At 44.4% G+C, this 17,500-nt stretch overlaps 1 protein-coding gene across 1 annotated transcript in view; it reads right to left on the minus strand.

Moving 5' to 3' along the window:
- F9 (coagulation factor IX) overlaps positions 1-17,500 on the minus strand; it is an 80,861-nt gene that overhangs the window by 21,183 nt on the left and 42,178 nt on the right. Inside the window, exons 4-6 of the mRNA XM_066579886.1 lie at positions 13,770-13,883; positions 9,160-9,294; positions 6,795-7,024 (exon numbers count right to left, since the gene is read on the minus strand). Of these exons, the coding sequence (XP_066435983.1) occupies positions 6,795-7,024; positions 9,160-9,294; positions 13,770-13,883 (479 nt within the window). The remainder of the gene's footprint in view (positions 1-6,794; positions 7,025-9,159; positions 9,295-13,769; positions 13,884-17,500) is intronic.

Raw genomic sequence — 17,500 nt, forward strand, 5'->3', positions numbered from 1 at the left:
TGGCCGCCGGCAATCCACTGTATACAATAGGCATCCCCGTATTATACATGACCACATCACCTACACATGGGTCCCTTGCTAGTAGCAGCTGGTCTGGAGTGATAAAATGGGGATAGTTTGTTCTTTTTACTGTCTAAGGGTGCATTCAGGACGACTGTATATCGGCTGCATTTTCACGCCCAGCCGATATACGGCATCTCTCTCTGCAGGGGCTCCCACCCCCTCTCTGTCCTCCTCTCCACCCCTCTGCACTATTTGCAATGAGAGGAGGTGAAATGGGGCCAGGGCTAAGTTTTGGGAATTAGCTCCGCCCCTGTTCCGCCTCTCCTCATTGAAAATACTGCAGGGGGGTGGAGAGGAGGCAGAGGAGGGGGCGGGAGCACTGCTCCCGAGTCTTCCAGCATCCTCCCCCTGCAGAGAGAGACGCCGTATATCGGCCCGGGCGTGAAAAACCCAGCTGATATATGGGTCGTCTGAAATGCACCCTAAGGCTACATTTCACATGGCCGTATACGTTTTTATGTTTTTCACGACGTTTTTTCTGCGATCATAGCCAGAGTTAATTAGTGTTTTCTCGTCCATTCACATGACCATAGTTTTTAGCGAAAAAAATACGTCGCATCCCGGAAAACCCTCATTCAGCATAAATCCTCGGGATGCCTTCAAATGCCTATATAAAGGCACCTGTAAGCTTTTTGTGGCGTTGGACACTGCAAAAATGCCTTGCCCTCCATTTTTCCCAAGCTCACCTAGAAGTTTATGGGAGCTGCCACCGTATATCTGCCAAAAAGATCTTTTCGGCCACCGTATATACGTCAGCGCATGTGTTCCATTTTTCCTGGTTCGATGTTTTTTACGCACCATATATTCACCCATGTGAATGGATGCATTGAAAACCAATACCTGAGATGGTTTGTGTATATATGGTCGGGCGTAAAAAACGCGCCATTTATGCACTTCGTGTGAAAGAACCTTAAGTCTACATTCACACGTGTGAGCGTAATATCTAGTGGCCCAATATTGCGCTTGGCAACCTGCCTTTTACCCGCGGGTGCGAGGCACTTTTCAGGCAAAAATGCCATGCATCACACCTGGGAAATTCAGATCCTCTGAAAACTCGCCCGAGAGGATCTGAAGTGTTTTCAGGGCACGCGGGTGCCATGCGATATATTTAAGGTTACATTGAAATCAATGGGCTATGTATTCCAAAGAATGCCAAGATTTTGCGTGGAAAAAAAACACGTTCGTCTGAACTAATTTATTGAAAATCGAAGGCGTCGCTTTGTCGCGGGATGTTCACATGCAGAAATGCCTCCGCAAATACGTTTGGCTCAATCTGCCCTAACTCAGACAAACTCTCTGAAAAGAGCAGGACACGAGCACAGAATGACATTGCCTTTGCATTGCGTATAGCATCCCATTAATGATAGATTTCTAACCATTGCTCTATAATTCCATAGTGTTACAGATAAGTAACGGCCGTTATAGAGGGGATCAGTGATTAGAAGGAAATGATATCAACTCAAGAAGCCAGATACAATAATCTAAGATATTCATTTGTGTAGTGCAGACATTCTTCCAGAAGAGGGCAGTACAAGTTTTCCTATTAAAAGCTATTGCCAGAGATAATGATTTGCCGATCTGTATACTTTAATGTATCGATAACAGGACAAAACTTGTACCGCGAGCCGATTACAGCAGTAAAAATGTACAATGTCGTCTTTTTCAGGATAAACTCACCTTTCTTCCCTTTTCTTACTATTTGCACATTTTGTTACACATTATTGCAACATTATTGTGACAACTTCACCAAGTTGTTATTTTACAGGGAATTAATGTCAGCAATGGAGTTGCACAGATGTATCATTCATGATCTATTCCTTTCAAATCCTTGTGGACACTGACTGAAGCAAAGCAAGGTGGTTTCTGCGCCACTTCCTATCCATTAGTTACCATGTAGGTGGGTCTCCACCGCCAAGTGTCAACCTAATATCAGCTCAGCCATTGAGATCACCCACATAGTTTACTAGTATTAGGGAGTGATTGTGGGAGAATGAGAGGGAGATCAGAAGAGAAAAAAACTGAAAAAAAATACCCCAAGGCTGCTGTCACGAACCATACCTCAACCAGCAGTCCTCAGTCTGGTTCCTGTTGAGCTTTACAAGATCATCTGTATTACCACACTCAGGGTATCAGATTAGTAGGGGTTAATTCTGCTCAGTTACCAAGCTGTATATTGTATGATTGTGTGTAACCATGCAGTTAGGGTAGTATAACAATCTATCATGGTCCCCATGTGCATTGTGTTGGTGGTCTTGCTCCCAATCACAGTAGCCATATTGAAGGTGTACAGCACCAAGGTACCATGCTGGGAGAAAGTGGCATGTGCGTCAAACAGTCAGGCACCTACTTGCCCCGTAGAGTGGTTGCTATATGGGTATAAATGTGGGGCGTGACATGCAAGTGGTTGTTTGTTTGCAAAGGTGTTGGAGTAATCAGCCAGTATGTGAAGACGGTGCAAGGTTGCATGTGGCCAAGTCGTAGGCCAAGAGAAAAACCCTCAAAGCTGGAGGTGAGTAAGTCTCCTCGAATCTGCTGCCTGGCTTATCCCCTTGTCTATTCGTTACTCTTCTGCCAGTCCCTTCACTGGCTGCCTATTTCTAAGAGAATCCAGGTCAAAAAATGATCAGTGACATAAATAGCCGTCCATGGCCAGTCCCCTCCATACATATCTTACCTAATATCCTGAAACTTCCCCATACATAATGTCCTCTATACAACCTGTCCCCTCCATACATCTCTAACCTAATCTCCTGATACTTCCCAATTCATAACCCGCCGGTCACGAAGACCTCCTCTTCTACTCCCCCCTAGTGAGCTCCTCACGCACCATCTCCAGATTTCTCCTGTGCATCACTTATACTTTGGAACTCGCCAACCCAACTCATTAGACTCTCTACGACCTCTTCAGCCAAGCCAACAACCTAGAGTAACCCTACTGCCTCAATGGAAGCCCCTTCTAGTGTCTCCTTACCCTACCCTGTACATTGTAAACCCTTGTGGACAGGGTCCTCTCTGCCTCCATATCAATGTGCCAGGCCTGCTACGAATATGTAAAGAGACTCTAAATGTACCAAGATATAGTGAAGATACAAAGCGGTTGGCAAGCCGAGACAGCTTTACTATCAGCAAAGTATTGAAAACTGTTCTGCAACGTTCTGAAGCTATTGGCCAAGTTAAAGCGACTCTACTGCTAAGGCAGATTTCAGACGGGTGTATTAGGGGCGCATTTCTGCATTTGGAATACAGATGCGTGTCCTGGTCTGACCACAAGGTTTACTGACCCAAACTCGGAGCATCATAGAGGCCTTTGCTGCTCTGAGTTCAGATCCTGAAACCCCACGGTCAGGCCAGGACGTACGTCTGTATTAGGCCGGCTTCACACGGGCGAAGAAATTGTGCGGTTTTCGTGCGATGCGAGAGTGAGTGAAAATGCAGAATTATGAAACCAATGATTTTTAATGGTTTCCTTCACATTTGCCATTTGTGTTTTCTTTTTTTATCGCCCATGTTTCTCTATGGAGTCGCTTTTTTATCACATCGCAATGCACAAACTTGCAATTTTCGTAGGATGTGTTTTTAACATCAGAAAGTCCTATTGACCTTTGCGCTAAAAAAAAATCACGGCAAAATCGTGGGAGAAACTTGGAAGCGGCAGCGATGTTTTTGCGAGAAAAAGCCGCGCTGGTGCACAAAAATCACGGGAAGAAAGATGCGATTTTGCCGCGATTTTCTCGCAGCAGTAACGCAATCCTCTGTGTGAAACTAACCTGAAATGCGCCTTATTCAGCTGCTAAATAAAGACTGTTATTGTTTACTGCAACATGTGCTCCAACTGTTAGCCCAACTGCATGCTGGGATCCCCTATACATTGTGTTTAACTATATGCACCATCTTTTTTTTACTTTTTTACCTTTTTTTTACCTGGCCACTAGTGCAGTCACAACGTGTTAACATTTCCTTACTGGTCACAAGTAATAGAACATATCAATAAAATATGCTCAACACACATCAAGTTATCCCCAGTAAATATCCTCCTGGGTAACCCCCCAGCCAGCCTGCACCCCTCTAACAAAAACCTACCAACGTGTCTGCTGCTAAACTCCTAATCCCGCTTATGTGGCGCAAATCTGAAGCTCCTTGTCTGTCTTAATGGGCAGAGAAGGTTTCACCACTATGTCGCTTTGAAGAAATTGCAAACTGGGAAAATGGTACAAGACACAAATTTGTAAACATTTGGAACCCCTGGTACAAATGCATCGCTTCAAACAATATCAGCGTTTGACCATGAACCTCACACCATATGATTTACTAAGGGCTCTTTCACATGACGTGTTTTCATGTCTCTCTGATGAACGCTACCTATCTGATACAGTGTGCATTCTGGCTGGATGCTTTTACGCTGGCCAGAAAAGATAGTTCTGGAATTATCTTTGGCCAGAATATGGCGGCGGCTGCATAGACTCCTATGGGAGCCTATGACACCTGCCGGAGAAGGGAGGTGGGAGGGAGTTTAGGAGTATGACTGCTAAACTCCCTTCCCCTTCTTCCCCCTCACCGCCCCTTACCGGCTATCTGCAATGGGAGGGTTTGGGACTTCAGCACACATGCTCCCACGCCGACCTGCCCCTTCCCATTGCAGACAGATACCAAGGGGAGGAGAGGGGAGGAAAATGGGGAGGGAGTTTAGCAGTCATGCTGCTAAACTCCCTCCCACTTCCCTTATTTGGCAGTTGTCATTGGCTCCCATAGGAGTCTATGGCAGCAGTAGCCATATTCTGGCCTAAGATAGTCATGCGATAGGGCCTGGAGCTTCGTTCACATGTTTTTTTGAACATGCTTCCATATGGAGCCTCCTTTTTATCGCAACGCACAAAATTGCAATTTTCATGCAATGCGATGCATTTTTAACATAAGAAACTCCTATTGACTTTCGTGTGAAAATTGCAGGCGGCAGTGATAAGATGCGCGATTTTTCACAAGAATAAGCATTGCTGATGCTCAAAAATTGCCTACATAAAACTGTGATTTTGCCGCGATTTTCTTTGCAGTTATATCGCGATCGCCCGTGCTAAACTAGCCTTAGGCTAGCCGGACACGGGCGAGGGTGATATCAGGCCGATATCGCCCTCACCATCCATGTGAAAGCCTCAGTGAGGCAAGGCGTTTTCATGTGAAAACAGCTTTGCATCACCGCGGGGCTCAAGGGAATCCCCGCCACTGCTGTCAGTCCCACGGCAGAGCTCTCCAATTGCTTTCAATGGAGCCAGTGCTGCTGCCGCCAGCCCCATTGGAAACAGTGGCCAATATTGCAGGAAGATAGAACATGCTGTGATGCATTTCCCGCATAGCATAACATCGCGGTGCTATGCAGGAAAACATCGCTCGTGTGTATGACCCCATTCACAAGTATGGGTTTCATATTTGTGCGAGATTTGTGCACATCACAACATACAAATCTTGCGCTATTTTCTTGGCCACGTAAAACCGCAAGGGAAATTGACAAGTCGCAATCTGATGACATCACTAGGGTTTTAACCCTTTCTAAAGACATTCTGATTGAAGGCTGTACAGGAAGACGTCCGGCAGGGTATTCTTACTGTACATTACTGGCCGCTCTGTAGTCGGGGGCCTCTTCAACATGTCCAATACTGCAGTACTGACTCTAGCCAGCAGGTAGTGCTATTGTATAATGGCAGAAAGAGAAAAACCCCTAGGAAACCCTGAATACAAAATTGGATTGCAAAGGGTTGAAAGAGCACTCCACCTGTAAGTAATTGATTAGCTTTCCAACATTGCAGATTCTGTGATGTTTCTTCAGCACTGTTTGCTCTCTTCTGTTGACCCTGGTTTGTTTTTTGGATTCTGCTGTTGCCGGACATTTTCATTCTGATTTTCTCTGTCCATACTATTGATCTTTGTCAATGACTTCTAGATAACAAGTTTGTCTTCTCATCTGCAACCACCCAGCTTGGCTGATCACTCTGCACTTAGCTAATGCCTTCTAGAGTCTACCTTCGGGGGGTTTGACCCAAGACTTATTTTCAGATGGAGTCCAAACCTTAGAAGTTGCCAACAACTCTTCGGGCCCATTCACATGGGCATATTTCCCATCCATGTGCTATCCTTTTATTTCACAGACGGCACATGGTCTCATTATAGCCAATTAGGCTATTCACACAGGCTTTTTTTCACATTAACCAATGGTCCTTGTGAAAAAAAAGTCCCAGCATTTCCTATTTTGTTCCGGGTGATGGATGGTAATCAGTCATGCAATGTCCACTGCCCACAGGGATTGGAAAGCACACAGATGGGGTGTCTTTGGGCTGTCCAATGCACATTACGCTCAAGAATCTTGGGCACAACTCACATATGCGTGAACAGGCCCTTAGACCCCATGCTCTGAGTCAGCCAGCCTCAAACTTGTAGTGGTACGGCCTAGTGTTCTTCATCCAACTTGGATAGTGCCTGCCAACATATTTCTCACAAGTGCTCCCGAGCTTCTACACCAACCCCTGGCTTTCTGTTCTGTGCCATCCCATCCACTGCATGAGAAAACATCTGCCTTCAGATACACTTTCCTAGTATTGAGCATGATAGTACTCTGGTAAAGCCAATTAGTAGCACTACACACATATATAAGGCTATGCATCTCACTTGGCACTTCCTATTGCATGACTAAGCCATATGACTAAGCCAACAGAGGTGATCACGTTGCAATGATATTACTGTACCTGCCATGGAAATTCTCCCTTTAGACTGTCTGTCCCACCAACAATCTTCTCGTTTGAATTGACTATTGCAGGCACAATGACATCTGAACCTTGATCTGATTGGAGGTTTTCTGTGCTGTTGTCATATGTAATGAAGGTGGAGTTAAAGTCTTCATAATCATCGATGATAGAACGGGTATCGTCTTTTGGTAAAGCCTCTGGTGCAGTAACCTTCCCACATGGATATGGCACTGTGCAAACAAATCAAGACAACCAAGTGAATGAGGTAGACCGAGGTTTTCCATCACCCTGAGCCTACTCACATATTGTTAGATGGCACTTTTATATGCCTGCTACTTTTCCTATTCTTGACTGTCCTAAGCAACTGGAAATACGCCAGTTGCCAATGTCAGAGGACATTCTATTGAGTGTTGGGCGTGTGAACTGGCAGCTAACCATTTATAACATTATCTTCTGCATAAGGATGCATTTAGATGGTCTTATTTGTGGTCCATGCAAGTTCGGTCTATTTTATGACAAGAATGGGATTAAATCCTATTAGAGAAATGGCAACTGATGCAGGCACTTTGGGCAACATTTATGAAGGCTTCACGCCAGTTTTATGGCATGGAAAAGTCACAAAAACATTGCAACCTTTTAGCTTTTTGCATCGGCACCACCACTTTTTTGAAGAGTGGGCAGGGCTTGTTGGGAGGGGGCATTGCTACCCTGGACTGACAAATTTATGTATAATTTATGCCAGAAACTGGGCAGGTATACATTTCTGTCAAGGCGCACGGACCTGCCAGGATGCCCTAAATACATGAGCCTCTTCATGTATTCAGTGCATCGGGGAAAACCTTACTAAGCCCAGTGTGGGAAATGCTGGGCTTAGTAAACTTCTCCCTTCATGTGCTGCAGTTTGGTGCCTTTGTTTGGTACCAGATTGGCAGTTCATAATAAGGAATCTGATGGGACATACCTCACTTTTTTCCAACCAATTCTGTATGGGTCCAATAAAATCCTGGCTCCTTTGCAGGGGCGTATGTAGAAGTTATGGGGCCCCATATCAAAAGTTAGAATTGGGCCCCCTATTAATAAACATATATCTTAGAGGCAGCATATCTATAAAACAGCAGTTTAGATATAGTGGCTCCGCTCTTTTATGCCTCTTTATAATGAAGTCACCATATAATGGATAAGAGCTTTACAGAGTGATAGTGATTACAGTGCAGTTACCTCCAAAGATTACAAGTGATGACTTCTCTGATTGGTGATGCCTGTTTTCATTTTTTACCATTTATCTGGGGATAATGACCACAAACATTTCCTCCACTTACAACTCATCTTTGCACACTGTTCCCATCCTGCCACAACCTCTAATGAACTTTTTAGTAACCCCCCCCCATAGTAGTAGTGTCCCCTCTGTGGCCTTGTATAGGACTGGTGTCCCCTCTGTGGCCTCCATAGTACTAATGTCCGCTCTCTGGGGCCAAATAACTAACTGGTGTCCCTTCTGCTTTAACCCCTTCCCCTGAATGCTCGGCCAGCAGCACAAGTCTTACTTCTATTCTAGCTGCTGAGAATGCTCTCTCAGTCAGTGCAGGCTGCTTCTTCCCCTCCTTCATGCTATTAGTGTAGTACCGCCAAGAGGATGGGGGGTGGAGCAGCTTGCACTGACAGAGCAGCATCCCGAACAGCTGGAATGTAAGACTTGTGCTGCTGGACATTCAGGGGAAAGGGGAGGTAAGTCATCAGAAGGGAAGTAGCCCCCCTGTCCTACTGGCTCCACAGTAGTTGCATGGTCTCCCTGCATTGGTGGAACACCACTGCCCCTTTGGTTTGTGTCGGGATGCAGGCACTAAGTGGTGGGGATTTTTGTAATTTAAAGGGGTTTTCTGGGCACAAATGGAAAATTCTGAAAATGCTGAAATCTAAGAGTTACAGCTACGGAGCTGCAACATGTATCTTTTATCTGCCGCTCTGAACCCTCTTCTTCGCACCGAACAACTTCTAATCTGCCGCTGTGGTTACATGCATCACTTCCACCGTAAACACAGCAATAGACTGTTACCTACAACTTCCAGCATTCAGAGCTCGTCTCCCAGCCAGCGCTCACAGGTCCTACAACTTACTAGCACCAATCTCCGTGTCACCCAACGTGTGTCCGGCGCCCTGAACGACACATGAGTAATACAGCGCAGTACTTCTACTCCTGAAAGTATCTCCACTTTGTATCATCTGTTCAAATTAACTTGCAACTTGGAATACTACGATGAAGTCCATGGATGGTTTATCAAAGCAGCACTAGCTTGGCATTTACCATTGTGTATAACCTTTGGCGCAACTGCAATAGTAGATGTAAAGGTTAAAACCTGATGATTACCTGCCTCCTGGCATGACTTTCCATCTTCTCCTAACTTGTACCCACTTGCACAGGAACAGATAACGTTTTTACTTGCATCTTCTCGACACATTTGTTGGCATCCCCCATTGTTAATGAGACAAGTGATGGGCAATACTGAAATACAAGAGGAACAATTAGTCTTCCCTTTGGAAAGGTATGCATGATATATCACACTATACTACCATATATCCATGTCTATACATTGTATGGGCTGGAGGTCATCCCTTTTCAATTTTGGAAATATTCTTATATAATTCTTCTTCACATGTATTCTGCCTAATGCAGGGGTGAAGAAGGGAGTGGAGCATGAAACAGCGACTCAAAGAACACCAAGTGGAGAAACCCCAAGTCAGACCCTACCCTCCCAGACCCTGCGCTAGGCATCACATAGGAGCGAGGGATTATACAGAAACATGTTTTTCTATCTTCTTGGTTTGATCCTGGAGGCAATACCGTTGCCGTCCATAGTCACTGCCTCGTATGGTTGTTTGGTCCCATCAACTTGAATGAGGGTGAGCTGCAAATACTAAACATACAGATGAGTCCTTTCGTACATTTCTTCTTGACCTGTCATATCCCAAGATGTGCTGAATGAAACAACCAGCTTTAGAAAAAAACATGATTTTGCAATACCCTGTTGGAAATGTATATGCCTTATTGCTATATGTAGCCACCCAGTGGTTTGTGAAGTGACTTGTATTGTGTGGAGGGTTTGGCTTGCATCTATGATCATGCATTGCATTTGTATGGTGAGGAGCAGGAGTCATTAGCAAATTTTGTGAAGTGTTGAGGGAGACAAGAGTTGTAGAAGTTTTGGAAATACAAAAGAAAGCAGAACCTTTTTTTTTCTAATATTGGACAATCCATATATTATATGCCAGCACAGAGCGAACTGAGAGCGGGGATTTCAAAAGAATCGTGAAACACAAAAGTTCTTTTGTGCTTGAGAAAGGAGCGTGCCAGCTCTGAAATGCGTTGCACTACATCTTCACATCTAGAGCTCTGTTTTAATAAACATCTTTTCTATCTACTAAAGAGAGTTCCTGTTGCTTCCCTTTTATGGTCCTTTTGGTCCATATACCTATACGTCCACCCTACAGATAGTCACAGTTGATACTTCACGGGTCACCCTGAGCGCAGGAGATACTTTTTTCCTCATTTTCTAGTTGAAACTAAGTGGATACTATTTATTACTAAGGCAGCAGGACTATAGAAAACACGGATAGCGAAAAAGTGCAACTCCTCAGCATATTGCTGCTTACTCAGACATGTTAATAACAAGCATCTCATCAAACAGTAATTAGCAGACTATGTAAACTCATATAGTGTAACTGCAGCTGCTCGGCCAGAAGCAGATAACCGCTACCAGTGATATGATGGGAGATTGTAGGAACAGTTAAATGCTATAATGTATGTGGATAATGAGCACTGCCATCTGGAGGCATCCCATTATTGACAAGGGTATTTAAATAGAATATTTTCTATGAAAATCTATTTATTGACTCATATTTTACTCTTTTGTAAAGCGATCATCATAAAATTAAAGGAGTTGCACGGGATTAGAAAAACATGGCTGCTTTCTTCCAAAAACATTGCTACATCTGTCTGCAGGTTGTGTGCGGTATTCTAGCTCAGCCCCTATTCACTTCAATGAAGTTGAGCTGCAATACCACAGACAACCCATGGGTGGCATTGTTTCTGGAAGAAAGCAACTATACTGATGAAGGGTCTATAGAAGATCTGAAAGCTTGCTATAACATTATGTATTTTTGTTAGCCATTAAAAGGTATCCTATCTACAAGATTACGTGGTTTCTGTTACTGGGAACAATCCCAATTTTCTAATCTCTGACAACCCCTTTAAAGATAGCATAAACTAATAGAAATGTATTGTGTATGTGCTGTATGAATTAATCAGAAGTTTACAGTATGGGGTGTGGTTGGTAGACACTTTTATTAACCCCTTGCTACACCTTGACATATATGCACATCATAGCTGGGAAGAGGTTTGCACAAAATACCATATATTTGTGACATATGGATCCACGTTGATCGCAACATGTACAGAAATCACAATGGGAGAAGCTCTTTCTCTGACTTCACCAGCCCACCGTCATAAAATCATGAAGGGCTGATGCTTTGCCATAGCCTTTACTGTAGAAGAACATAAATAATACACTGCAGTACAGAAGTACTACAGCTCATGATCTGAATGATCATATGATGTTCCCTACGGGGACATAAAAAGGCAAAGAAAATAGTTTTTAAAAATCCCAGCAAAAAAATTAAGAAAAGCCCTTTTTTGCACACTTTTCCTTATTTTTTGCTAACAAAACCCCCCCACAAATATGTTTGGTATCATCACACCCATAACGGCCTGTATAATAAATCGAATATTGTTTTATCACGGAAAAAAGCAAAAAACTGAGCCAAAATACTTTTTTTTTTATCATATTGCCTCCCAAAAAAATGCTGTAAAAATGTTTAAAAAGTCATATGTACACTAATATGTAAAAAAAACCCCAAAATTTACAAGCGTTTTGCATGGGAAAATTAAAAAAAAGTTATGGGTCTTTCAATGCAGTGATGGAAAAAAATCCAAAATAAGGGTTTTTTAATGTAAAAAAGTGAAAAATCCTAAAAATATATATAATTTTGGCATAGTTATAAAAGTAGTAACCTGCAGAAAAAAAGTTATCATGTTATTTATGCTGCATAGTGAACTCCATATAAAGCAAACATAAACAATGGCAGAATTCATGTGTTTTCAAATAACTAGGCAACCCATTTAATTCTAAATACTCTCTAACCCCTTGAGTGGCGGGTTTCCTACCACCCTGTCATGCCCACCAGGGCAGGTTTTTTAAAATGGTCTAATCATTGAATTTCAACTAGTTTTGCAGTTGCGTCTCAAGAGCCATAACTTTTTCATTTTTCCATTGACATGGCCATATGAGGGCTTGTTTTTTGCGGGACAAGTTGTGATTTTTTAAACAGGGGGGAGGAAAAAAAGAAATGGGGAAAAAAGAAAAAAGGGGCTATGTCATTAAGGGGTTAAATAATGTATTAACTTCCTTCTCTGGGTCATTACGACGCACACGGATACCACATGTGTGATTGTATTTTAGATTTCTTACAAAGTAAAGGGAGACAAGTGTTTTTTTAATAATTTTTTTACTTTTTTTAAAAAAAAATTTTTTAATTTTTTTTTGTCCCTTTAGGGGACTTCCACAGGGACCCATTAGGACCCCTGATCACATTCCGGGGGTCCGATGGTGACAGCCCTTTACATGCTGCAGTGACAGCCCTTTACATGCTGCAGTCACATAGACTGCAGCATGTAAAGGGTTAACACAGCAGAGATCGGAGGTTTTCTCTGATCTCTGCTGTAAGAGCTAGTACCTAGGTGTCCTCTGACAGCTAACAACCAGCTCTCCCTGTCACAGAGACCATCGGCTTGCTTCTGACAAGCCGATGGTCTCTATGGCAACTTGTAAACAAAGCAGGACATTGCCAACATGTCGGCAATATCTTCTGCTGGTTTTTCAAAGCCCTTGCACTGCTCTATGTGGGTCTGTGCAGGCAGAGCACAATGTCACAGCTTGTGGCATTGTGCTCTGCAGCTCCCATAGTCATACATAGCCCGGAAATCTTCCGGGCTATGTTGCTATGAGTAGTGGAGCTCGTCCCCGGAAATTTTCCGGGCGTGCCACTCAAGGGGCTAAGGGCTTAGTCAGACGACCGTATATCGGCCGGGTGTTCACACTCGGCCAATTTACGGTGTCCCTCTTTGCAGGGGGAGGAGGCTGAAAGAGTCGGGAGCAGTGCACTGAGCTCCCACCCCCACCCTGCTCCTCGCCGCTATTTGTAATGGGAGGGGCGGAGCTAAGTCTCAGAATTGAGCTCCGCCCCTATCCCACCCTCTCCCATTGCAAATAGTGGAGAGGGGGCGGGAGCTCAGAGCACTGCTCCCAGCTCTTCCAGCCTCCTCCCGCTGCTGAGAGGGACACCGTATATCGGCCAGGCGTGAAAACCTGGCCGATATACGGTTGTCTGAATTCACATGAGCGTATGCGTACTTGCACTGCATTTTTGCGCATTGGGCATTGCGTATTTGTGCACAACTTCATTTTGTACAGTACAATATGCATGTGCATAAAAATATGCAACGATGCTCTCAGCTATTGAAACGATCAATTAGTATCACGACCTCCAAATGTTCTCTTTCCCGGCGCAAATGCACAGAAAAATAGAACAGGCTGCAACGGAATAGCGCTAACAAAAAAGGGGCTTGTGTAGGGGCCATTGAAATCAATGGGTTCTATTCACTGCGCATTGCATGCATAAGTTTTGAGCGTGCAAATCTGGTCATGTGAAGTCGGCCTTAATGCACAGTTAGCGATAAGCATGTTAACAGTAATGTACGATTTTATAAAAAACTGCCTAGTAATGGCGCGTCCACCTCCCCACGCGGTTCATACTCTTCTCCATGTAAAATGAGTTTGTAGCGCTCAGAATGCGAACACGATTATTAGGTAACATTTGCATTATGGTAATGAGAGCATTAATGTGCAGGCGGTAGATACAAACCAAGTTCGCAGTTCTTTCCCCTGTATCCATGCTGACACCAGCACACATAGGAGCTCACGTCGTCTTTACATTGGCCGCCGTGTAAACAAGGATTTGATACGCATTGGTCTCCATCTAGAAAATAGTAAGAATAATCAGCCGTTATAAAATGAAAAAGTCAGATCTGCGCAGAATTCTGCATTTTCATACACTGCAGCGCTACCGGCGGTTGTGAGAATCGTTAGATCGCCAGCTCAGATCTTAAAGGGGTTCTCTGCAAACAAGACTCGGCATTGTATAGTGCAGGGTTTCCCAAACTGTGCTCTGTCCCAAGGGCTCCGTGAGCGACTGTCAGGGGCTCCGAGGGTCTAGGTCTCCACTATACTCAGCGCTGTAGTGGTTTCCCGACAGGCTGTGCTGAGGAAAGCAATGTCCAGGACCTGGAGTCGGCATAGCAACATGGATTCACGTTGCTTTGCCGATCGCAGGTCCTGGACATTCATTTGCTCAGAACACCCTGTCCAGGCACCACTACTGAGGTCAGTAGAGCAGGGCAGGTTTCACACTGCTGAGGGCAGTGATAAGCCACACCCCTAACCCCTCCCTTGACCACACCCTCTGTTCCACCTTGGGGCTTCACAAGAAACTTTTGCTTCAAAAAGGGTTCCATGGCTAAAAGTTTGGGAACCACTGGTCTAGTGAGAGCTTCTGTAACTTTCTGATATAGTTTGTGGTTCAATTCCTACAATAAACTAGACTTGATTCAATTGTAGTAAAATGTCAGCTATAAAAAGTCTGTATCAGGCTTTGAATGGAAACAAAAGTATTGCAATTCATGAAGCAAGCAGATATACTAAAAATAGTGACAAAGTGAAACCCAAAGGGGGGAATTTATTATAAGGGTTTTATTTTGTGGACCATGTTGCTGTTATCTGCTATGAATCTATCCCAGTGCCACACACAGCGCCGCAGTTGCTCCGACCCCTGTGTAGTGGCCGAAGCTTGTAATTGCAAGCGCAACTCTCACTGAAATCAATGAGAGGGGTTTAAGCATCTGCTTCTACCCTTGTGTATTTGCTGCGCTGTTCGCATGTGCCTGCTCAGCTGATGGGTCAGGGTCCCGAGCGGCAGACCCTGGCCGATTAACTATTGCTGATCTATAATAGGGATAGGTCATCAATAGTATTTTCCTCAGAAAAAAAACTTTATTTTTTGTAGAACTTGGTCAGCCACTTTAAAGTAAAAATGTGAATGTGCACCATATAACCCCGGGGCATTTTGGGTTGAACATAATGTGATGCTTCTTGTCATAATCTATCTGCACTTGTTTTGGAGATCCAAACCCTTGTAGAGCCATACATTTCAGTGTTAAACATCCGTCTGATTGCAGCTCTCGCTAGAGAGGGTTTAGGATCTCACTGCATACTAATTATCATTCCGTTCAATGTATGGGTCATATGCAGAAAGCTCCTAAGCTCTAGTGCTGGAAGCAACGCAGCTAGAATCTTAAAGAATACCTGTCCCCACGTTCCTGCTGCGCAGACCATGTTCAGCATCAGCCTGGGACCGGCACATACATTCACCCTTGTAGATACTATTCTGAAATGCTGTGCGTTTCAGAAAGACATTATTTGAAAATCTGCTGGGAACAAGATTTAGAGTCATGAGGGTGGCGGCTGCCAGCCTCTCCCCATGTGGCTAGCCTACACTGACAGGTCTCTCGCTATACACAAACAGTGATAGACCTAGTTAGTCTAGGCTAGGGGTGTCCAACTTTTTGGTGCTTCTAGGCCACATTGGAAGAAGAGTTGATTTGGGTCCCACATTGACTACACAAACACTAATGATGCAGGGCATCATCCTCCACAGTCCTCTACTCATCCCCCATCATCCTCTGCACATCTCCCATCATCCTCCGCAGTCCTTCACACAACCCCCATCACTCTCTGCAGTCCTCCAAACCATTCCCCACCATCTTTCACAGTCCATCAAACAATCCCCCATTACCCTCTGCAGTTCTTCAAACAATTAATCACTCATCCTCCACAGTCCATTAAACAATCCCCAATCATCCTTCACAGTCCTCCAAACAATCCCCTATCATCCTCCACGGCCCTGTACTCATTCCCATCATCCTCCCTGCATTTCCCATCATCCTCCACAGTCCTTCACACAAACCCCATCACCCTCTGCAGTCTTCCAAACAATCCCCCATCATTCTTCACAGTCCATCAAAATATTTCCCTCACCCTCTGCAGTCCTCCAAACAATCCATCACTCATCCTCCACAGCCCATAAAAAAATCCCCCATCATCCTTCAATCCGCCTTCGTCCTCTGCAGTCCTCTAACCAATCCCCCCATTGTGACCCCAAACAACCCCATCATCCTCCAAATAACCCCCACCATCAGGCCATATGGATTCCAGACAGGAGTCAGTACCTGCTTCTGCATGCAAGCCTAGACACAGAAACCTGCCCAAGCTTACATGCAGTTCGCGACCACAGCCCTATTTCAAACAGCAGGGGAGGGACACAGTGTTGGCTGTCCTACATAAGACCAACATCTCTCGCCCTCACCTCCGTAATGGGTAGTCATTCCAAGCCCCATTTCTAACAGATTTTTGAGGTCTTTTCTAAAATGTCTCAGTATTAGGGCGCCCACCCACTGGCGTTTTTTTTTCCCTGCGAAATTCGCAGCATTTATTTTCTCCTGGGGTCTATGGGACTTGTAATGTTAAAATCGCGATCGCGCGCGGTAAATTGCGATTTTGCGCGATCGCGATTTTAACATTACAAGTCCCATAGACCCCAGGAGAAAAGAAATGCTGCGAATTTCGCAGGGAAAAAAATACGCCAGTGGGTGGGCGCCCTTATAGAATGAAAGATACTTGACCCCCAATATGTAGCTGTCCCGAGTTCATGCTGCACGTGGTTTAGGTAGCACAAGCCTGGTGAGTTTAGCTTTCTGAGTAGATTTTTGGAACTTTTTAGAGCCAAATAAAAAAAAACAAAAGTAGAGATCCATTAAAAGTATTGTATTAAGGCTAAATGACAATGGCCGTGTGTATGCTACCTGAACTGTGTACTAAACGAAGAATAAACCTATAAACTAATGAGAAAGTGAACAAGAAATTTGGTTGCCTGTAGTGCCTGTCAAGGCTTAAACGCACGGCTGTGATTTTTGGATTGTTTTGCGGGCATGAAAATCGCACCCACAAAACGTGACAAAACGAAACCGTTGATTTCAATGGTTTTGTTTTTACTAGCGTGATTCTCGCGCGATATTACTACGCAATAGAAAAGGTAGGTCTTGCAAAAAAACAAGCCATCATATGGCCTTGTTGGCAGAAAAATGAAAAAAGCTCATTATCACTCATATCCCATCGTTTGAACGAGTTTTGAGCAATAATTGTTGCATGTAAATGGGTCTTTAGTTTATAGTGCTAATAGTTGGTGACAGGTTCCCTTTAAGGACAATAAGGGCTCCCACCCACTGGCGATATTTTCTCCACTGCGATGCGATTCAAAAGTTAAAGTCTCGCATCGCAGTGCGAGAAAAAAATCGGCATGACGCCGGGGATATCGGCATCACGCCGACATATCGCCAGTCTTTTCAATGGGGCCAGCGGCAGCAGCGCTAGCCCCATTGAAAAGAGATGGAGAATGCCAGGGACTTCTGCCCCAGCTGTGGCAGGAGTTTCCTTCATCCCCACGGGGACCGCGGGGATGAAGGAATCCTCTGCCACAGCTGT

This window comes from Eleutherodactylus coqui, chromosome 10 (genome assembly GCF_035609145.1).
Source record: "Eleutherodactylus coqui strain aEleCoq1 chromosome 10, aEleCoq1.hap1, whole genome shotgun sequence".
Classification (NCBI taxonomy): Eukaryota; Metazoa; Chordata; class Amphibia; order Anura; family Eleutherodactylidae; genus Eleutherodactylus; species Eleutherodactylus coqui.